This window comes from Meleagris gallopavo, chromosome 2 (assembly GCF_000146605.3).
Source record: "Meleagris gallopavo isolate NT-WF06-2002-E0010 breed Aviagen turkey brand Nicholas breeding stock chromosome 2, Turkey_5.1, whole genome shotgun sequence".
Taxonomy (NCBI): domain Eukaryota; kingdom Metazoa; phylum Chordata; class Aves; order Galliformes; family Phasianidae; genus Meleagris; species Meleagris gallopavo.
In genome coordinates, this window is record NC_015012.2 from 90,454,565 (window position 1) to 90,478,112 (window position 23,548).

General features: G+C 37.2%; 1 protein-coding gene across 6 annotated transcripts in view; it reads left to right on the plus strand.

Annotated features, from left to right (window-relative positions):
* Positions 1–2,839: 2,839 nt before the first annotated feature.
* Positions 2,840–23,548, plus strand: part of ERICH1 (glutamate rich 1) — a 73,586-nt gene continuing 52,877 nt past the window's right edge. For all 6 annotated transcript variants that reach the window (XR_004158990.1, XR_004158992.1, XR_004158991.1 and 3 more), the window contains exons 1-2: positions 2,840–3,065; positions 19,577–19,711. Coding sequence is in view for 1 of the 6 variants with exons in the window: in XM_031552602.1 (XP_031408462.1) it covers positions 2,855–3,065; positions 19,577–19,711 (346 nt within the window). In the remaining 5 variants the exon portion in view is untranslated. The remainder of the gene's footprint in view (positions 3,066–19,576; positions 19,712–23,548) is intronic.

Here is a 23,548-nt window from a genome sequence, read left to right on the forward strand (position 1 = left end):
GTTTTTACTGCATTTACACATAGATCTCTGGTGCTGCATAATACCAAACAAGTTAGGGAGAGTTCTAAATGGGGGAGGAAAGCCATTGTGTGGTGAGACTGACCAGCCTCCCATGGTTAAGCCAACACTTGTTGACATCACAGGATTATTTTTTATTACTAGTATTTATTTTTTTTTTTAAGCAATTGCAGTAATAGAACCCCAAGGAAACAATATCCTCTGTCATCTGAGAAAGGTTTTGGTAGCTTAGCTCTGAGAGACTCTTAAAGCCAAAGCAGAGTGCTTGTAAAGCTGTTGTGGGTAGCAGGATAGATATTGTTCATCAGTCTAATTCCCTTGTTTGTTGATATGCAGGAAAACTTGTTGGAACAGTGTTGGACCATGGGCAGATTTCATTCATTTATTTATTGTAAGGTTGCAACATACTTAGGATTGTAAATATCTCTAGCTAAATTAGTCAGGTTTTTTTTCTAACTACTTAGGAATGCCACCTTTTAAATTTTTCCAAGGAGGGTTTACTGCTGGGGTTTATTAATTCCTGCTGTACTCAGAAGGCTTGAAGTACACCTGGTTCCAAACAGGCAACTTGTTATGCCCTAGATGTTACTGCTGTCTGTTTCCATTCTGTTGTGGCTATTGGGCTTATTGTTTCCCTGAGGAGATGCCTGCTGTACTGAGAGGCACTGCCAGATGCACAAGTGCTGCAGGCAGTAAAGAGCACCCAGCTTCTTCTCCCCTTGTTCATGCTGAAAACCAGTAAGCTTTTGTGTTGGCAGCTGAACTACATCTTTTCTGAATAAATACGTTGCTGCTACTGATCTAGACATTGATTTCTAAGCAAGAGGGTTTTTGTTGAAAGTATGCCTTCCGAAGTATTTGTACATTTCAGAGGCAAGTATTGCAGGTTGCTTTCTCAGACATAGGTGTTACAGATGAAAAGAGTCCATAAGAATAAGCGTGTATTAAAACTGATCTCTTGTTGCTTTCTGTAGCAATGCCAATGTGTATATGAGTATAGTTCAGATATTTTTAAAATGAAAGAAAAGAGCCATTTTTGGGGAGGAGAAGAGAAATGTGAACAGATGACTTGGGGAGTCAGACTTCAGGTGAGGAGTGGAACATCTACTGTAGCTACTAAGGAGGGTAGCTATAGCAGATTTGGAGAACACTTACCTCCTTGCTAAGATTTACCATTATCTCAAAGAAGTACTTGCTTTGGGTGCAGTACGGTACAAGTGCCTGAATCTGGAGTTGGTTGAAGTGTTGTAATAGCAGTGCTCAGGGAGAGAGGGTTCAGGGTAAACCTCTTAGACAGCTTACTTTAGAGTCAGAGATCTTCACAAAGCAATTAGATTTGTCTTACTGTAGTGGTTGGTTATTTCTCTTCTTTCCTCTGGAATCAGTAACTGTGGGTTTTGTATTTCTAGTGGAAGAATATCTGGGCAAGGAAGCCTTAGTAGAAGGAAAAAGCGTGTTTGGTACATACTGATTTGTTGGTGTCTTTCTGCAATAATTATCCAACAAAATGGTTGTGTTTTCTTAAGTGGGTATCTCTTGTAGCTTGTATCAGGATATTTGATGCCACTTTATGATAAATATGTGTAAATTCAGGCAAAGCTTTCTGGCTTTCTGCCCAGGTGACTCTTCAGGCTCAGCTCTTTTCTTGGGTCTTTTTATAAGGTCAGTGATTATTCAGGAAGTTTGGTCCAAGCAAAAAGTGATTGTGCATAAACTATTAAGAGCTCAAAAAAAAATCCAAGATGTTCTTCTCTGCAGCTGTGACATGACAATTGAAACCCATCACCAAAGCAGTGTGGGAAGATGATAGGAAGATGGAGCTTGTCTCTCCAGGACTGGGAATTCAAGGATTTCCCAACTCAATGAATCTGATTCCTTAGCTGTAAAGTAAGGCCATTTATTGAAGGGATCTATGAACTGCTACTGTGTATTTCTATAAACTTCTTTAAGCAGAATTACTTCAAGAATCTGCACCAAGTCACTTGCATGGCATCCATACAATTTCTGTTAAAATTGGAATTAGTCAGATATTTTCCTCTGAATCTTTTCCCTCCTTCTTGCTCCCCCTCTCCCTGCAATATCTGGTTGAAGGTTTAGAATTTATGAAACTGGGGATGTTCTGCAATAGACAAAAAATCAATAGAATGTTACTTCAACTGATTGAAATATGCATGCATTCGTATATAGATGATGATTTTGTTGATGACTGAATTCTTTGCATATATTCCTTTTCTTTAATCAAATGATGCTTGCACTTGAGTTAGTAGCAGATTGCAGGTGAAATGAGAAGGTAGCCCATAAGAGGAAGAGGCATATAAGAATAGTTCTAATTTGGTAGAAATGATTGTGTTACCACGTGTTTCTACTGCTGCTTACCAGCTTTTCTATATGATTAAGCAGTTTTAGCTTACTGATTTTTAATGAGTGATTCAATTGCAGTGCCACTATGCCAGGAGAGACCTGTACTTCAAGCTGCTTTGTAACACTTCTGTAAGAAGTCTTTAAAAGTATCTGTTTTAAAAGAAAATTAAAAATAAATGTGTTTAGTCTGGAAATGTACTGTGTTAATTTATTACCAAAATCTAGTCAAATAGAGCACTTTATAAGTCACCTTGCTAGTGGTCTCTGGGGTTTCAAAACTGGTCTATTCTGGTGCAGTTTAGAATTTTAATATATTAAATCTTCAACTTTATTACATGTGAGAGGTAGGGACTATTGAAGACAGATTTGCACTGGATATGAGGGAAACTCTTGTGTCAATTAGAGTTTGGTTTTGTGTACTTTCAATGTCTTAAGCTACCTTTTAAATCACTGATTATTTTTTCCCTGTTTAAAAATGTTCTATTACTCCACAGTGTTCATACAGAAAGTGCTGAAACGCCTCTATCCTGAAACTTCATCTTCTCCTGTGCATGATTCGAGTGGAAAAGAGGAGGCAGTTCTCATAAATCTGGGCTCAAAATCCAAACAGAATGATTTGGAAAATGTTCAGGCTTTGTCAGCAGACGCTAGTACATCAAGTGGGACACTCAGCAAATCATCTCGAGGTGAGACTGCACGCTCCTTTTTGTGATAATATGCTCTTAAATATAATTATTTGAGAACAGTGTAGTATCTGCTTCTTTTCATTCAATTGATGCTAGCAGACAAATCTGTGCTATTGGTACTTAGAATACCTCTGGTCATTGCTTAAGCCTTCCAAAATTATCCTTGTATATGTGTGTGCACATATCATTAGCAGTAACTAATATGACATTGTGGGTTCAGGAGTTGGACTTGATGATCCTTGTGGATCTTCTACCTCAGGATATTCTATGATTGTTTCTGTAATCTATTTATCAGTATAATTTTCTAATTGTTATGACTTCTCTCAGCTATTAGAGATGCACCGAAAGATCGGGGGTGTGAAATGATCCAGTACTAATCCCTACCCTTATGTTGCAACAGAAACTCTAGGTGCCTCTAAGCACAATGGAAAGCAAATGCCAATTGAGTCAATGTATTCATATCCTGCTAGAGAGTATTATTTTCAGTGAGTGTGTATGCGGTGAAAGTGACGCAGATATTTTGACAGGTAGGTAAAAGGCCTCTTGCAAATGGGTTGTAAAATGTGGATGCAATGCCAAAAGATGATGGAGTTGTGAAATAAAGTAGCTGTGATACTACTTGCAGGTGAAAGGCTCTTTGCTCAAGTGTAGAAAAAGTGTGAATTGCTTTGTGTTGTAGTTCATCTAAAATAAAGTTTTCCTGTAACTGAAGGAGGCAATTAAAGTGTTTGACTTGAAATAAAAAGCCATGTTTCCAGAAAGCATCCTTAGGAATGGTGCTTAGACTTGTTACTTGCAAATAAGGAAGTGATGATCACAGATGTGGTCAGAGACTGGAGATTGAAGTCCTGAAAGAAGTGACTGAATTGGCTGGTAGAATTAGAACCCTGGACTTCATGAGAACAGACTTCTCTGTTGTTCGCAGATCTGATTGTTAGGATCCAGTGGAAGAGTGATCTGGATATGCAAAGGAGCTTAGGAGAGCTGGTTAATCTACAAGAATAATTTTCCCAAAGCACAAGAGTGGCCTATTTTGACATGCAGAAAGCTGAGCACTTTTGGCAGGATGCCTGACTGTTCAAATGCATCAAGAAGCAGCAAAGGGAAGATGAGGCAAGGCTTGCCTTCACTGGTCTTTGTTCATAACAATCAGGATAAACAACTGTGAGATATTGGCTGCTTGCACTTATGGACTGCTAACCTCATGGAGGGAAGCTCATACAATACAAAAATAAACTATAGGAAAGATGAAAGCTGACATCAACTTCCCAAAAGAAACGTGGAGGTGTTGCCTGAGTATTCTGGGATGGAGTTGATAAAAGTCCATCCAAAATTCAGCTGAAGTTGACATTCATGAGGGATGTTGAGAGAAACAAGAAGGGTGGGGGCAACAACTTGAAGGCTAAAGAAAGTGTGGGTCTACTGCTCAACATCCAAGGGACCTACTAATAGAGGACAAGAGGAAATAGAGGAAAAGGCTGAGGTGCATAGTGTCTTTTTTGCCTCTGTTTTTACTGGTAAGATTTGTCCTCTGGCCTACCAGGACTTGAAGGCTGGTGTTAAAGTCTGTGGAAGGGAATCCTTATGGTAGATGATGGCTGGGGAGTACTTGAACAAGTTGCACAATTGCATGTCAGTGGAATGAGATGATGTGCATCCAGGAGAACTGGCTGATGTTGTGCTGCTTTCTGTCATCACTGAAAGCTCACAGAGGTTAGGAAAGGTAAGTATTATGCATGCTTTTCAACAAGGGCAAGAAGGAGCACCTGAGAAACTGCAAATATATTAAGAAGTAAGTCCTTCTGGAAGCTATTTCCAAACATAGGAAGAACTAAGAGGTGATTGGAAGCAGTAAGCTTTTAACAAGGGCAGATTGTGCCTGATTGACTTAATTGCCTTCTGTGTTGGTGTGATTGGTGTGAAGGTAAAGGAGAGCACAGGGCATTTTTGTTCAGTTTTTAGCAGGATCTTCAACTCAATCTACTATAGTATTTTTATTGCCAAAATGGGGAGATGCCAAGTAAATGATCAGATGAACTGGCAGGTTTAAAGGATAGTGATGATATAAGGTTCAATAGGTGGCCACATGCTAGTGGTGTACCTTGGGGATTAACACTGGGCTGCCAAGTCCTATGTGTGGCATGGAACAACTTTAGATATAAGCAGGAGGTCAAATGGCTTGAAGCATCACTACGGAAAAGGACCTACATCACTGATGAGCAATGCATCCCAGCAAAAGGGGACTGACTGTGTTGTGCTGTATTAGCAGTATGGCCAGCAGGTTGTAGGAAGTAATCATTCCTTCTGTGAGACCACACTGGAGTAGCACCTCACTTTGGTGAGACCGTTTTGGAGTGAGACATACTGAAAGTACTGTGACCAGTGGGCTCCTTTGTAAAAGAAGAGTAGTTACAAACTAGAGTGGGTCCAGTGGAGGACACCATGGCACAGAGTGCTGGATCACAAATATGGTGAGACTGAAAATTGAGCTTGTTTAGTATTAAGATCACTAAGAGGAAATCTCATTACTTTCCCTGTGCCTATTTAGTAGTTAATATAGGGAACATTTCTTTCAGATGTCTAGCAACAGAACAAACATGTTGTGACAGGTGTAATTCCAGCTAGATACTGGATGGAGGAGAATTCTGTAAATCTGTCTTGAGACTGATGAAGCATTGGAATAGGCTGACTAGAGAGGGTTGTGATATCTCCATCCTTGGAGGCGCTGAAAACTGAACAATGGACTGAAAAATGTAATCTAATTGGAACTGTTTTTAATGGGAATTGGACTGATGACCTTCTTAAGCTGTTCTTTCTGACAGCGGCTATTCTGTGCATCTACTGCCTTTTCTGGTTTGTTTTTGTTTGGACCCCACCTGATCTGTGAGAGTGGCTAGTAACAGCTTGGCCATAGGGTTTTCTTACATCTGTCTGTGGTAGAATTTGTCTTTGTAGGTTGTGTGACTGTTGTTCCATATTGCATCTGGTTAAGGTGACAGAAGATTGCCTGCGAATCTCACCTTACTGGATTCCCATTTTGTTTGTTTTTAGATCAGTACTTTAAGTACTTCTTTTCTGTAGTTGATAATGAGAGACACTATTTCAGAGGCTGATAAAGCATTAAGCTTATGCTGTAAAATGATATTTAATAGCATTTGGAAATAATTGTACTTTGGAAGCAGATAATGAATAGCCTGTTATCTATGATGAAAATACTGAATAAATGTAACTGGTGTAATTTCTGATGCCAAAAATGCTTTCATTTGTGTTAAGTATGTTCTTATAAATCAGGTTCTGCCCAGACTCCAACTGAAGTGGGAGATGAGAAGGAGAACTTAAATGACCTTGTGATATATAACTCCTCTGTTTCATTAACTGAAAACAGTTCTAGGCACTAGATATAAACAGAGGCTCTTGATCCAAAATCCCAGTACAGGTACAATGCAACTTGTGGGGAGGAGAACATAAAGCAGAAGAAACACCTCCTTATTTAGGATTCTCACAGCAAAGCAATGAGGCTGTCCTTTAAATTTACAGCAAATTAACAGGGCTTATTTTCTATTGGAGGCAAGTAAATGCTATTAGTCATTCTTTTCTGGCTATGGTTTAATTCAAATTTAATAAAAACTCATCTGTTTAATAAATAATCATCTACATGTTGTGATTTTGTTTTTTATGGCATTGAACGCTGAAAGTGTGTGTTTAGTGATGGGCTGTAAGATTTGGGGCCATGGACTGGGTAGCCTTGAAAAATGTTGATCAAATTTTTTGGTCTTGTACTGTTTTAAGTAACTTCTTTCTTGTAGGACAAAGGTTATGGGCTACCTATGAAGAAGCTGATCATTTAAGTAGCAGCAGTGTAAGATGGATAATGGAAACTGAGAGTATTTTTGTATGTAGCTATAGTCTTCTTCCTAGCTTTGAAAGTTATTGTCATGCCTACAAAAATTTACTGAAAAATTAAATTTGGCATCAATAAGAAACTGAGGATTTTCCTAGAATGAACTTGATTTAAGATCCAAGTATTTTCTAGCATTAAATAACAGCTTTTCCTGTGAATCACAACATTCAATTTATCTTTAACAGCTATTTTCAAATTGGGAAAATACTATCACCAATATGCACAAGCTAACCCTTCTTCCCAGATTGTTGTTATTTACTAGCCCATAAAACTTTAAGATTGTACTTTTGGATCTTGATCCTCTAAATATTTGCATTTATGTGCCTCTTTTGAGCTCGAGTTAAAGGTGCTTAAGTATTCAGAACACTGGGAACTGTGTTTATGACTTGTTCTCATTTAATCTTGAAAGAGACTTTAATTATGAAGCTTAGTATCAGAAATGATTGTACCATAAATCTTCATGCACAGTTCTGGAACTGAAGCTGACAATGAGACATGGCATAGTTGGAGGTGAAATGAAGATTCTGAGGGATGCTGTCCTTTGTGACTACATGTTGATCTTCTGAACAACTTTTACATCTTCCTGTAGAAGGTGGTAGCTCGATAGTGTGGAGAAGACGTAACTGTCCTCCCTCCTTGGAGTTCAGAAGAGCAGAAATACTAACATCTCATCTCAAAATATTTTTAAAGTGACTTAGAAGAAGAAGAAGAAGAAGAAAGCCACCAATGTCCAATATTTTTCTTTGGATTTCTGTTTTCCTAAATAGTATATTTTTTTTCCTGATTCTGATACAGTACTCAATGAGTAAATGAATGTAACAAAAATAGGAGTTTGTTTAGTCATTGAACTACTAATTGAAAATTCCTAAACTTTTTTTTCCTTTGAGGAGCCTGATTTTTTTATTTCTAGAGCCATACCTCAGTTTTAGAAGATTCAAGAAAATAAGTTTTATTCTGCTTCAGTATATTGTTAAGAAGGCTTTACATAGCCAGCTTTGTTACGTTAAACCCTTTAAAATCAAGGCATGCATGTAATTAACCTGAGCCTTTTTATGTGACAGCATTAGAGAAAGCAAATGGAAAATTGAAAGTTCATGCAAATAAGAGGACTTAATTTTCCTTTCCTTGACCTTGTGAATATGTTTCTGAGTAATGTAATAAATATTTTTAAATGCTTTAAAACTTTCTTTACTGGAAAGAAGTGTCTGGCAAATGACTGAGAAAGCATTTCTAAGAATGACTTACTGAAATATGGCCTTTATCTTAAATGTTGTACCTTAATGGGTTTTGTTCATTTCTGACCTTTGTTAGGATCAGAGCTACCTACCTGCAACAAAAATTAACTTCACAGAGGATGTTTCTCTTGACTTATATGGTTCTTTGCTTTCTTTGCTTTTCTTTATACTTTAAAATCTCAGTAATTACTTACCATACCTTTTATAGTGTATATTCAAAATCAATATACATGCTTCTGGCTAGAGTCTTGTTACCTGCCATTTTGGATTTTTAATAGCCTCTTTTGTTTTTGCTCTTTTTCTTGATCAGAATTATAGCTACCTTTTAAAGGACTTGGGATTTACTGCTTAATATTTAGTATCTTTATAAAAACTAAACTTTAAAAGTTGCTGAAGAATAATTCTTAGATCTGAAATGCAATATATATATATATATATTTTATTATTATTATTATTATTTTCCATACAAAGCATGCTGTTTCACTTTTTTCCCTCCTTCAAGTGAAAAATGCTGAGTCTAGACAGTGTGAAATCTTGTGGGGACATCCTACCTGATGTTTATTGTTTCCTCTTCAAGTGTTAATGAAGAAAAATGATTATTCCTAAGTTTTAATTAGGGGCAGAAGGGCACTCTATATCATTCCATCAGAGTAGACAAAAATGCAATTTAATCCAAATGCTTGGAATAAAAATGTGAATGTGTTATGTGGAATGTAACTGTGAAATATCTCAGTACTGTTATCCTACATGTGAATTTTCTGTTAAAATTCAGTACAGCTGTGTGGGGCTCTTTGTTGTTGTCCATCTTACTTTTCCCATTGAAGTTGTTAATGCCAAGCATATACTGTTTCAGAAATCATCAGAGTTTGGATGGTTGGACCGTGTCCCTGCTATTCCTAATCCTGTCTTCCCAGAGCCATTATGTTCCGGGAAGTCTAGACTTGTGACAGAAGCACCTGGAAGACAGAGCTTTTTGAAAAAAAAGATGTGCAATCAGCACTGGCCTTTAGTTGATCAAACTGACAAAGTGCATATACTTATGAGATCAAACTCTAGATCAAACTCTAGCAGTACACAATGAACTAAGCAGCTTTAGAAACTGGTTCTGCAATTCAGCATCACTTCAGCTGTTAATTGTTATGTAAGGCTGTCTGTTGTGAATAAGGTGAAGAGCAATGGAAATACAATTATTATAAAATGAAGTGTTGTCACACAGTCTTATCTCAAGAGTTTAAAATTCCTCTTGTTACCTGCTTTATTTCAGTGGTATTATTATACTCTGCAAATGAGACAAATGTATCCAGAAGTGAATGCTTGACAGAAGGCAATGATCTTTCTTGTCTATGGTAGAAATAGTGCTCAACCAGATTTCCAAGCTGACAGAAATATGTTTGAGAGATAATGTAAAGATATGGGGTTTGGGGGAAATATGTAAATATGTCCCATCTGTGTTCAGATTGAGTGGGCTGCCCATCTAATACCTGTAACTTTAGTTGTGATGGAAGCAGACTTGTAGTTTAGTCTCCAGTTCTCTTAGCAATGTTTTCTTGTGTTGTTTTTTTTTTTCTTTGCTGCCGATTGACCAATTCCTTCTTTTTCCAGTGTTCTTGCATATGTGTGTTCACTCTTCTGCATCTTCACTCCAAACAGTTTAGCTGTCATAAAGAAATCTGCTGCTCCTGTGACAACTGAAAACATTTAACAAATAGCTTATTTAATTGTATGTACTAGTGATCTAATTGGAGTGGAAAATGCCAGCTTTAGGTATATATGTAAACATGTCCTAAACCTAAATCTAGTCTGCTATAGGAAAGCTAATTATTTTGAGAAAGGAAACAGAAAATGCCTTGTGTAAGAACAACTCCATAAAATGGGTTTTTCCTCTAGAAGAGGGCTGAGAGACAGTCCTGAGACAAGTTGATCTGTTGTCTAATAGCATTTGCACCGTCCATCCATTTGAAATTAATTTTAATGCATTGATGACAGTACAGGTTGTGTCATGCTCCCATATACAATGAGGGGTGTAGTGCTTAAGCTGCCACTGTCAAAATGATAGTATTGAGTCAAACTTTGTTTTCTGATTTTAGGCATTCTTGTTTCCTATTTACTTACTACCAACTGTAATTTCTAACTGTAACTTGAAGTGAGTGAATGTGCTTATAATACAAACTTGTTACTGATTAAGTTTGGGGTAAAGAATTTTCCACAACTTTTTTTCTATGTTGTTTGTTATTTTTTAATGTAAAGAGAAGTGGACTCCCACCTGGATATAGAGCTACTGACCATAACCCTCTGGCTGCAATCATCCAACCAATTCTTTATTCACCAAATATTCTTACCTTTAAATCCATCTTTCTCCAATTTAGAGAGAAAAATGTGGTGCAGAACTATTTAAAAGCCTTGCACAAATCCAGATAGATGAGGTCATTTGTCCACCAGTGCCATCATTCCACTGTAGAAGGCGATTGGGTTGGTCGGGCAGTATTGGCCCTTGGTGAAGCTGCACTGTTTCCAACAATCTCATCTTATTGTGTACCTTGTCTTCCAGGAGGATCTGCTCCACAGTCTTTCCAGGCACAGACACGATGCCCACTGGTGTATGGTTCCCAGGTCTTCCTTTCTCCCTTTCGAGAAAATGGAAGTGGTATTTCCCTTTTTCCAGTCACTGGAGACTTTGTCTGGTAGCCATGAATTTTCAAATATGACAAAGAGTGATTTGGGAACCACATCTGAAATACCTTATCAGTGTGAGAGCCTGCAAGCTCAATGCCTCTTGCAGCTGAAGTAAGAAGGACTAGTTAAAACTTCAAATTTTGTTTACTTCTATTCTGATAGGTATATATGTTTGTTTCCTGGACTAGTTTCAGATAAGTCCCAATAATAACATAATCGCTTAATCAGTGAGTGTAATTAACTAATTGCATCATAGACATGGTCCTTTTAGATTTAGTGCTGTTGCAATTTTTTTAATTATATTGATTGACAGGAATGACTTTGCTTTTAAAAGGTATGTTCACACAACATCTGCAGCACTAGGAAAAATAATTGAGCAAGTGCTAGGTTAACACTTTGGGTAGCTTTATTCTCCTGTTTATACAACATGAATTCTTAGACATCTAACCAAAATATTCTGTCTTGTCATGAACAAAGATGTATACAAGACGATGACATTCATTATATAGTGTTTCATTATTACCTCAAATCTTCAGTTTTCAGAAAATTCTAAGCAGTACAAACTTTTTTTAATATATATTTCACTGGTATACAGTGATTGTTCTTTTGTCTCAATTCTAGAACTGCCATTTACCTGTCAGATTCTGCTTTGGAAGGTATTCTTTTTCTTGGTTTCCTAGATCAAAGTTTTTCCCTACTTCCTTCTCACTTTTTATTGTGCTTTGTTTTCATTGCTTTTCCCAAAAGAATATAGATCGTACAACAGTTCCAAGAGAAAGGAAGCATTCCTACTTTTTCATCTTCTTTTTAATGTGACAAAGAATGTCTACTACTTACACTGTAATGAGAATGAGACTGAGTCATAATAGTAAGTCCTATCTTCAATAAAATGAGCTACCATATAGCCTTTCTTGATGTTTTTTGTTTTTTTTTGTTTGTTTTTTTTTTTTATGAAAAGGAGAATAAGAAGAAAAAAGAAAGAAAAGCACACATATGGGAGGTGTTGAGACAAATAAATTTGAGCTCTCCTGTGTCTTGCTTCTTATGAGTTTTCCATCCCAATTTTGGGCCATGTAAAATGGATATATCTTTATTGACCTAAACTTCTTCCTGAACATCTTAGTTTCCATCAAGGTGAAGGAAAAAACAGTGATGAGGAAGTGCTTACTTTTTTCTTTTCCAAGTGCTTTTCTTATTTTTTTTTTAATGTCCTAGTCCTCTGAGCGTACTTGCTTCAAACTTTTTCAACCTACAGACTTCAGTAAAGTATGTGAAGTCAAAGTTTGGCTATTTGTTTTCATTGATAACTATTGCAGTTATTCCACTGGAGATACTAACAAGAAACAAAATAATTTAGAAATGGGTTTTAAACCAAATTTATAAATGGTGATGTCATTTATGCTAGCCACAAAGCAAAACAAAAAAAGTAATAGAAAACACTTTCTTGGTTTTTGTTTTTTTTTTCTCTTTTTGCATAGCTATATAACCTGCTGGGAGGGGGGGCTAATGAAGTTTTTGTCATCCTACACTTGTGTCAGCTTCAAAGAAGGAAATTGGATTTGTGCTTTTAATACAAATGAGAATATAATAAGGCCTAGTATTCAGTAGAAACAAGTAGAAGCTGCAATCCACAGTGAAATAAATACATAGCCCTAAAAAGTGTAAGAAATGCAAATATATGTTAGTAGAAATAAGCTACCAGCATTTAGAATGAGAGAAATTATAAGTCAAAATGGTAATATGTGAGAGCCTGCAGGGTGAATAAAGAGACATCGTTGAGAAATAATTACAGGTGATGAATTGCTGCAACAAAGACCTCTCTCCTATTCTAAAGCCCCCTAGAAGGTGTACTTCACGTTTTTAGCAGTTGAAGATGTCAGTACAGAGGAAAAATAATGTTACAGGCTTCTCAGTTGATGAATCTGAATATGCTAGAAGTGTTAAGAAGACTGGGAGGGGATCTTACCGGTGCTTGTAACTACCTGAAAGGTGTCAAGTGGATGGGGCCAAGCTATTTTTGGTAGTGTTCAGCAGCAGGACAAGGGGCAATGGGCACAAACAGAAGTGCAACAAGCAGTTCTATCTCAGCATGAGGAAGAACAACTTTCTGGGGGGGATGACAGAACTTTCCACATAGTCTCATCTTTCAAAAAAATATTACCAGCCGAAAAGGCTTGAGAGCCTGTCCCACCAAACACGTGGCTGCTATTGAATAAGTATGCCTGATTTTTTTTTTTTTTAAAGTGTAATTATTACCACAGTACACTGAGGAGGACAAATTATAATGCTGGCCAGCAGTTGCCTTCTTCCTTTTCCAGTCTGTACGGCTTGTTCAGTCTCCACACGGGAGAGAGCTGTTGTAGGAATTGGTTTCATACCTTCCATCTATGCTAAGCTGTAGGCAAGTGTTATCTCTGTTGTGAACTGCCTAGGGAAAGCTTGTGCTCATCCAGTCTCCTGACAAGCCTGGTGGTCATGATATCAAGATGCAGATTGTTATATATTAGTCTTATTTCCTCAAAGGAATTGAGGCGGGATGAAAGAGAAAACTGCTTCGTTCATCTTGTTAGCTTTGTAGTAGTATGATAACTTGTGCAAACTGATATTGGCCTAGAAGACACAGATGTTGGTGGAGAAAGGAGTTTTCATTCAAAAACAAATATTGAAGATTAATTTTATTTATTTAAAGTATTAAATCTTAAAGATAGAAAAGTGAATGCTTAGGAAAGACTTCAGTAAGTAACGGCTCAGTTTACTTTATATCACTTCCATTACTCAAGAAAAGAAAGCTGCCTCCTAGCCTTAGATTCTTCTCTATTTAATGAAGACAACATGATAACATGTCTGGTGACATGAAGTGTCAGAATGGAGGTTGGAAAGAACTGAGTTGAGTGACAGTGTGCTGCCAGAGGCAAATGGTTTGCAACCTAAGAATAGGGAGCAGTTCTGTATTATGTGACTTCTACCAAAAATCTGGGAATGTATTGAAAAACATGTCATTTTTTGAGCATCAGAGGATGGTGAACCTTTTCTGTTTAAAGACAACTGTGTACCCTGTAACAGAAAGTAAGGCTAATCTAGAAATTAAGGACTAAGGATTTTGCCCAAAGAGACTGTAGAGTCTCCTTCTATGAAGATACTCAAGACCTGTCTGGACACCTATCTGTGTGATCTATTGTAGGGTACCTGCTTTAGCAAGGGAGTTGGACTCAATGATCTGTTGAGGTCCCTTCCAACCACTGCAGTTCTGTGACTACCATCTAAACTGATATTGCCAAAAACAGTACTGCAATAAAGGAGGCATACTGTACAGCTACCCAACAGTTTTCTTCAATGGTTTACAACCTTAGGATTTTCTGAGCTGGAGGGCAACATGTTTAATTACTTTTTTTCTTTCATTGCTTTGTTTGCATCTATGTAAATTGTGGTATTTTGAATAAAATAATATGCTTTGACATCTTACTTGTTAAACAAGGAAACATCATTCAAAACTGAATAGCAGACATCTTCAAAACTGTAAAGCTGAAGTGAAGCATGAAAGAAAATAATTTTTCAGTATTGCCTTCCAGGTATTGGTGCTAATAATACATATTACCATAGCAAATAGCATAATGAACTAATGAGATATTCAAAAGCCATTCAGTTACATTTTATGTAGAAAATGGTGGAGGGTCTCTGGAAGGAATGCAACCCAAAAATTGGCTTGGGTCACTCTCCTCTTGTAGTTCACTAAAATACAGGTAATGGGGGAATGGAGTGGATGCTAGTATTCTCAGATGAGAAAAATTATTTTAGGATTAGTTAAGTTAGAAAGATTGGGCACTTAAGAAATGTTAAGCAGGCTAAAGCAATTAGATTGTGATAGTAAATGATGTTAATTAGCTCTCCATAAAAGAGCTCCATAACTGTGAAAGCCAAGTTCCCACCTGAAGCAGAGACTTTGTACCTACCAAAATAGCACGAAGCTTCCATTAGTGTGTGACAATTGTCACTTGAGTAAAATGGTAAGTGAACATCTATACTTAACAAGGGTGCTTATTATCATCATCGCTTTTCTCTCTCCCTGGTATGACGTCTAGTATTGAGGGAGGGAATCCTGCTGAAGACCTAGATCAAGCTGCAGGAATTATGCACTGCTCTGCAGAAAAGAATTGTACTTTCTGATTTTATAGACAATTTGAAGTAAAAGGTTCTGCCTTTGCAGACAGCACTGTAATGTTATTGACGTAAGACTGAAAAACAATCCTGTGACAGGCAGCCACATGAACAGCGATTGATATGCAATATTTTGTGTCCCTGAGGTCATTCTCACTAAAAGAACTAAAAGCTTGTCATGGTTTTATGATTTTTTTGCTATCGACATTCCATATCGTAACATCATATAAAGCTCAGGGAATTAAAGAGTTAATGTTTCAGTTCCATGGACTGATGACTTTCCTGGATGCCTGGTTCTCAGAAGAGAAGAACTGCGTATCCAAGAGTACTTTGTGTTCAGAGGGGAAGATAAGATCCGCAAGTCACGGGACTCTCTTTCGCTGCCTGGCAGTGTGTGGGTGTGCTCCCCAGCCACTTTGCCTTCAATTCAGAGTAAGATTCTGCAAACATTTTAAAGGAAATAGGAGACTTTCAAGCCTTATGTTTGTCAAGATTGTATCTTCTGTGATGGTGTAAAATGGTAAATGCTAATCTGAAGATTACTGATTTCTGTAGAAGGCATAACATTGGACTAATCAGATCGTGGATTTGATCCAGCATCCATCCCTGTCTTCTTGTGGTTTTCTGTAAGGATCTATTCTGAAAATAAACTCTTCTCTCCACGTGGAGAAGTGATAGTGGGGAGTTTTCAAGGAGTTATTTACTGTAGTCAAGTGCAGCTAACATGCCTCTTGATTACTGTTTGGAAAGATCGTGAGAGGTTCTGGCAGACCACTGATCATCTATCCTCTGTTCTACTAGTTTCTCTGTGTGGAAACAAACTACTTCACTTTGAGGCCTTCTCAATTCCAGCAAAGTGCTCTACTAGAGAGTTTAAGATTGTTTAAGATGCAAGTTTTTGGTAGCAGAACATCTGCAGGGGCGACCTCTGTGAAAAGTGGCTGCCCCATTCTGGAAATGACTAGCTCCAGTTGGTTCCAAAATAGTCCCATAGCAAGACAGTTTGTTTCCAAATACCTGAACGTGTAACTAAATGTTTAAGTGAACTGGCGGTAAATTAATTTATCTTAGCCAAGTCTGGTTTGCCCACAGCAGTAGTTGATAAGTGACGCCCTTGTTTTAATCTGGACCCGGGAACTTTCTCACTCCTGCTCTTTCTCTTCCCTCACTCCACCTGCTCTCCTGCTGGGAGAGGAGCAAGCAGCTGGTAGGGAGTTTGGTTGCTGTCTGGGGCCAGCACACCACAAATACCAGATGCTTTAACACTACTTAGAGTTTAATTTTACTTGCTAGCAAGTATAGGGCCATGACTGAGTGAACGCATGCTAGCCGTATCTGCATTGTAAGTGTTGCCAAGCATGCTTTCTGTCCAGGCAATGATATGGAAACTGTGTTTGGAGCTGCAGGTGGGGAAAAGTTTTAAGATTCTGAAATTAGCCTGAAACAAAACATACTGTCTTTACCTGAAATGATAACAGACCAAGCAGTTGGAAATTTCACTTGGCTAAGGTGGTATGGAAACTCCTTAAGAGGTCCTGTACTTGCTTGTTGTAGAGTAGGCAGTGATAACATAGTGAGCCACGCTGCTGGTGTGCTTATGGATGTAACTTTGGTCAGTGTGTTTAGATACACTTCCCTACTCTGTGCAAAATGTTGATTTACATGCAAAGGAGCTTTGTGTGGGGAATGTGGTAAAAGCAATATGCACAGAAGACAAGTTGATTATTTGTTCTGTATTCTTGGTTTACCTTTAAGAACAGTATTTGTTCATTTTGTTTTGTAATCATTCTTGCAATGTATTTTTTTTTCTGATCAAAATAAAACATCATGAACTGTTGGCCATTTTCCTGTGAGCAACCTGTAGATGAGCATCTATCATTTAATGTATGCAGATACAGTAAGACATTTGAGTTTTCTTTTTGTGACAGATTAGGTAAGGAAAAGACTTCCACTCCACCTCTTGGCTGACTGCGTTTGTTCTATTTCATATGATGTGTTACAGTTACAAAAAAGTGAATCACTCTACATTGTATTTGTTGTTTTTTTTTAATGATTCTGCAACAAATCACTTAAGGATTGATTGGTAACCAGTTTGGCCACTTCGGTCTTGTCTCTTTAGTCAGTTATTTGGTGAATTCATGGCCATAACTTTTAGAGAGCAGGGTGTTCTAGAGTACTTCAGTATTTGATTACTTTCATTAGTGAAAGAAAAAAATAAAGTTGGAAAAGTGCCATGTTTTTTTGCTTTGCAACAATGTTTAGGATTTTGTAATCGATCCATCTCTTCTTAGCCCAGGGAGATTGGCCACAGTATGGAAAAATTCAAACTTAATGGCTTGAGAGTGGGAGATAGTTGGCATGCTGATGTTATTCAGCTGAGCATGTACAGTTTTTATGATACGGTAGCAGTTTGGCTTTGCATACTTTTACTGGATTAACAAAGACTAATGCTTTAGTGATAGCTTGTAAACTAACTCAAGATGTACATAGGGTAAATAAAAATAATTTAGGGACTCCCATTTAAACAGATCAACTTAAATTTGAGTCCTCACTCTTTTACATAATAAAAATTGTTATTGTTCTTCTTCGTAACATTAGATGTTACAGATTTTCCTCCAAATTCTGTTGCCTTAAACTATTTTGTCTTAGGAAGTTAGTATGTCCCAGTAAAGTCAGTTCTTGTGTGATTAAAAGGTTTAAAGTAGTCTACAACAAATTGAGTTTAATGGTCTTTTTGGTTATCTTTGTTCTTATAGAACTTGAATATAAGATGAAAAAGGTGAAACATGAGGGAAAGAATGTTGAAATTATTCAGAAGAGGATAATAAAAGATATATGTATGCATACTTGTAATTTAAGATTATCACCAATTAGCACTTCATCATTCATCAATATGGGAAGGTAGGGAAAAAAATCAATGTAGGTGCTACCCTGGTTCTGTCATTTCACATCAGCTTAGCAAAAGGGACTTGTAGGAGAATTACTCAAAACTAATTTTAGTGGATCTTTTTCCAAATCACATAATTGCTCTTCATCATACTGTACTAACTATTTAATGCCCTTTATTGTTCTGTAAGGTAAGCATCATCAACATGAGTTTGAAATTTTCTCTCTTGTTCAAGAAAAACAGTCATTTTCTAATGTATTCTCAAAATAAAAGGGTTGCATGATAAAAACAACTGTGGTGGAGCTTTTCAAAAGTGTTCTGAATGTAATCAGCACAGAAATCTGAGATAATCAGTCAAGCCAAAATTTTTTACAGTGTTTTATCTGAGAAATTTCAACATGTATGGTTAAGTTACATACTTGGAGAAAGGACTTGGTGAAACAAAGCTATTTAATTACAGAAAGATTGGTTCCTAACAGGAATTATTTCTGCCAGACAACAACTGCATTTTGAATGTTGAGGTAGTAATCTAACAATTGCTACGGCTTGTTAATAGCTTGAATCATCTCAGGTCTTCTGGCAAATTTGTGAAATGAGGAGGCTAAGTATGTGTGCCTGCCAATTAAGTTTTTTTCCAAATAATGCTACAAGTTTCATCTATATGCTTTAAAGGAGAAAATTTCCAAATTACCTTCAAGGAGGGAAGCTTTGTGTTGTGTCAGTGCTGGCCAGTGTAGAAAGAACATGCCAAACCACCTAAAATTATTTAAAATAAACACCAGGAGAGAGCCTGACCATCTCGTCCTTCTGGAAAATCTTTTGTCTCTATGTGGATGATCTCTCCTGTTGTCACTACTAATTAAAAACAAACAAACAAACAAAAAAGTGGTATTTGGACTAGTTTCATGAAACTGTAACACATATTTCGTATATTTCATTCATACAAAGTGTATAGTATCACTCTTGCACATATTTCTGAATAACTTTTTAAAGGGCAAAGAGGTCCTACGAAAACAATTTATTGCTATCATTACACATAATGTTTCCCATGCAATGAAGTAGTTAGAAGGCTGGTGCTTGACACATTTCCCCCAGATTTCAATGGGAAAGAGGTGGGGAGATGGGCTCTATTGGGTCAGAACTGCACACTTAATCCTGTGTGGTTTTCAAGGCCACTTTACCTTCCTGCCTTTGTAACAGCAGCTAGACTACATCTAAAAGGTCTGCAGGTGGACAAACTGCAGTTCTGTGATTCTTTTTCTGTTCTGAAAGTGACATTTCTTGTGTCACTTTGTAATCCCTCCATCTTCTACAGAACAGTTCCCACACACGCACACAAAAAGTGTCTGCTCATGCTGATGAGGGAAAAATAGATTGTAAAATAGCACTGCAGGTGGAAGTGCTACTAAGTTAGGGCAGAATTGTTCTCTGACATTTCTAATGGAAAGAACTAACCTCTGGATTATTTATTTATGTGCAGCTGCTAAGAATCATTGCACTTTTGTTGGTCATGGAATTATTTGATTGTGCCACATCTGCCTTTCTCTTACTTTATTTTCATCCTTAAGGAACTATTTGTTATCATGCTGTAATTGTGAAAATGTTTGAGAAAATCTTTACTGAGATCAATAGCCAGACACCTTGTTTTTCTGTTTTGTAGGTAATGACACTACAATCTCGCCTCCAAGGAGAGTGTACACTGTGAGTCCTCCTCCTGAGGGTTACCTTGCAGCTATTCCAGATACTGATAACACTACAGTTTCTGAAAACTCTGAGGGTAGTGCTGACTCTACAGGTAAGTTTGTATGCTTGTTGCTGTGATGAATTTTTCTGAGAGAAACATTCTAGCAAGCCTTACCAAGTAGATTTAAATTGCAACAATTAAGTATTTAAACTGTTGCTGCCAGTGGGTGTCACTGTTTTGCAGTATAAGCAAAATGAGATGGGTTCATTTTTCTGGATTCATTTCCTTTGTTAGCTTGCAGACCAGATTCAGCATTTGGGTTATAGCTGTACAGTGCTGTAGACCTTATTGAAATTGGGAAGTCTTCAGCTCCTCCCATTTGAATACCACATGTATATTATGCCCACTTACCTCGTGTTGTTTTTAAAAATAACTAGATACAGCTCTACTGGTAAGTCTTACTGCTGAAGTTGTGTGGAGTTGGGCAGAGGCTTAACAGTCTTTCAGAGTGACCTCTCTCAATTACAGCAGAAATACACCTGATTGATTGTGATGGAAATAGATACCATTCCATAGATTTTGAGAGGCTTTCTGATGAGAAACTGTGACCAGGTCACTTTAGAATTTGTCTGCTACAAGAGAAGCAGGGCATGATCTCTAGAGTGGCTTCTGAGTGAGCTTTGTTAAGAAACATGGCAATCCCAATGAAGTTGCTAGAATTAAATTGATTCCATCTGTCTTAGAAATAAGTGCTAAGCTTTGATAAAACAAATCAATTTAGGTTTTTAGTTTTTTTTTTCTTTTCAATTACTGTGTTCCTATGGATATGTTTTTTCTAAATTGTCTATTGCTGTCATTTGCTACTATATTATTAACAGCAAAAGAAATATCCAGGCGAGCCTCCTGAAGTAAAACATTTAATAAGTGGTATTTATTAAAGTACTGCTTGTTTCAGCCTGGAAACTCTCTAAATTTAAGGAAAACTTGTGATTCAACTTAGAAATATAGAAAGGCAACAGTGCCTTGCCTTTTGAAAACAGTACCTAAAGGGGTGAATTTTCAGCTTGAAAACTGGGTCTGTACCCTATTCTGAGCTCCATTCATGACATAACCTGTGGTTACTGTCCTGGTTCTAACGTGTAGGTAAGCATCTCACCTTTTTATGAGGAAACATGCCATGAAGAACCTATGATACATACCTGAATCAGAATATGAGTAGAACTACCAAAATACTGTGGTGGCACTTCAGTGATGTGCTTTCTCACTGTGAAATTAAGATATCTTTTTACTGGATTGGGGAAGAAATGCCTTTATCAAAGTAAAATAGTAGTATGTCTTGTTGCTATTGGAATTAAGAGATTCTAATGCCCAACTTGTATCTTGTGCATTTCCCTTTGTTGGATAGGATTCACATTCAATCCTGAGTCTGTTCCTAAACTAACTTCCTCACATTTGAATTACATTGTTCTCTTTGGACAGTACTTTGGGTTTCTGTCTTACGGCATTTTAGATTTAAACTGCTGTTTATCCTGATACAGAAGCAGTTTCTCTTCTCTGTACTTTATTATATTTTCTTACTCTTTGATGTGGTTTCCTTTCAGTCATCAGAAAGACATTCTCCTTCTTTATTTTGCAGATGATAAATTAGGTCTCACAGTACCTTGCAGGTAAATAGCCCTATAACATTAACTTTTAGGCTGGGACTTAGGCTACTTCTATATAAAAGCTGAAAGGACAGCTCTCTCAGTGCGTTGGTGGCTGTGTACTCTTATTGAGGTATTGGTACAGAACTTTGTGGTAGAGTTACTCATCTACAATTTCAAATCTACAAATAAATGAATACATGGTGGTACATATTATACGTTGATATACTGCATAGCAGTAGAACAGACTAGAATTTAGGATTGCATAATATCATGCCTGCTTAGGGTCGCATAAGTATTCATCTAGTTTTACAATGAGTAGATTATTGAGCAATTATGTCACTTGCTCATTTGTTTTACATTTCATCTTTTTTTTCCTCTCTTAATTCAGGGGAAAAAAAAAAAAAATCAAAACTTTCCAACCGTGATAGCAGTGAGTAGTGTTCTGGTGTTGCTTAGTGACAGTATCAACTGTTTGATGGTGATCTCTTACATCTGATCCCAATCTCAGTGCTCAGTAAGAGTAGATTTTCAGCTTTAGCCACTGTCTTACAGTTAACAAATACATCTGGAGTTTTGAGAAACTTTTATTTTTTTACTGGTTTGCTATTTGACTTTACACATTATCACAGAATAAAAAAAAAAATTACATTTGAAGTAATGTTTAGGTCCATTTGCTCTTCACAAGATAAGATTGGCTGTATTCTTGCCAGGCGAGAGGATCCCCATGTAGGGAGATTTTTTTTTACCACCGTTTATACATTTGCACTGGTTTCACTATCCTTTTATGTATGCTAGATGTTGCTGCAGCTGAAGGCTCTTGTTGGTTCAATCTAAACATGAGTTTAGGCATCACTGCTAATTTTGCAAGGCTGTGGGGGGCGTGGTTAATTTTACATTAATCTAAGCATATATACAAAATTGGGGTGAAGACTGTAATTTCAGGCAATTCTCATAAAGCATGAAAAGAACAATTTCAGCAGTCACACCATGGATTATTTCATTTTTTGATTTGAGTGTATAACATAACAGACAAAAAAATACATTAAAATGTGATGAGACATGCATAGGAAAGCAAAAAAAATGTATGTTGTTTAAACTCTTTTGTATGTCTGTAGGGATGAAAGCTCAGAGATCTTACCACTTAAGCACTTATGGCCTTAAGTTGCACCAGTGTAAGTTTAGGTTGGATGTCAGGAAACACTTCTTTACAGAAAGGGTTGTTAAGCACTGGAATAGGCTCCCCAGGGAGGTGGTTGAGTCACCATCCCTGGATGCGTTTAAAAACCATTTGGATGTGGTGCTCAGGGACATGATTTAGCGGAGGGTTGTTAGTTAGGGTAGGATGGTTAGATTGTGGTTGGGCTCGATGATCTTTAAGGTCTTTTCCAACCTGAGTGATTCTATGATTTTGTGATTCTATGATTCTAAGCAGTATCGCCTTTCTCAAAGATGTTGTGTCATCATTAAGTGTCCCATTTAATTCTTGGATTTTCTGTGAAATAATTTTAGAGAAGTTAAGTAAAACAAAGAAATAATCAGACATGCATTTATTGAGACTATATATGTAGTTGAGCAAATGTCTAGGGATGAACTCTGAGGTCAAAATCTGTGTAGCTTTCAAAAATACAACAAAACCCCTCAGAGAGCTAAGTGGATTAGTGAAAATCTGACAATGATAAATGGCAAGAGTACATCTTCAGTTTATATTCATTTAACTCAGATAAGGTTAAACCTCAGTGCTTTTTTATTTTTTTTTTAATTTAATCTCTTCAAGTCCACATCCATTTACTACAGACTTCATCCTGCATCTAGCACCTTGATATCCATTTTTAGCTTTCATGCTCAGACGAAAGGGAAATACATTCTGCTGAAATTCTAATAAACAGAAAATAACTTTGTTGTTTATTGAGCCTATCTCATTAAAATAATCCAACTGTATTTTGAGACTAAAGTTCTTTGGTTGCAGATTTTAGAGGACGAGGCACAGTGGGCACAAAATACAATGCACAAGGATGTGTCTGAGTGCGAGGAAGCATTTAAGTACAGTGTGAGTGATGGAACCCTGGCACAGGCTGCCTGAAGGTAGGGTAGTTTGGAGATTTCCAGAAGCTGCCTGGATGTGGCCCTGGGCACCCATCTCTAGGTGTCCCTGCTGGAGCAGGGGTTGGACCAGATGGACCCAGAGGTCCCAACCTCTGCCATTTTGTCATTATGTGAACTTAATTACATATCTGCACAGATTTCTTACATATCTTTTCCCATAAATTAAGAAAACCAAATCTGTGTCTATCTAAATTAATAT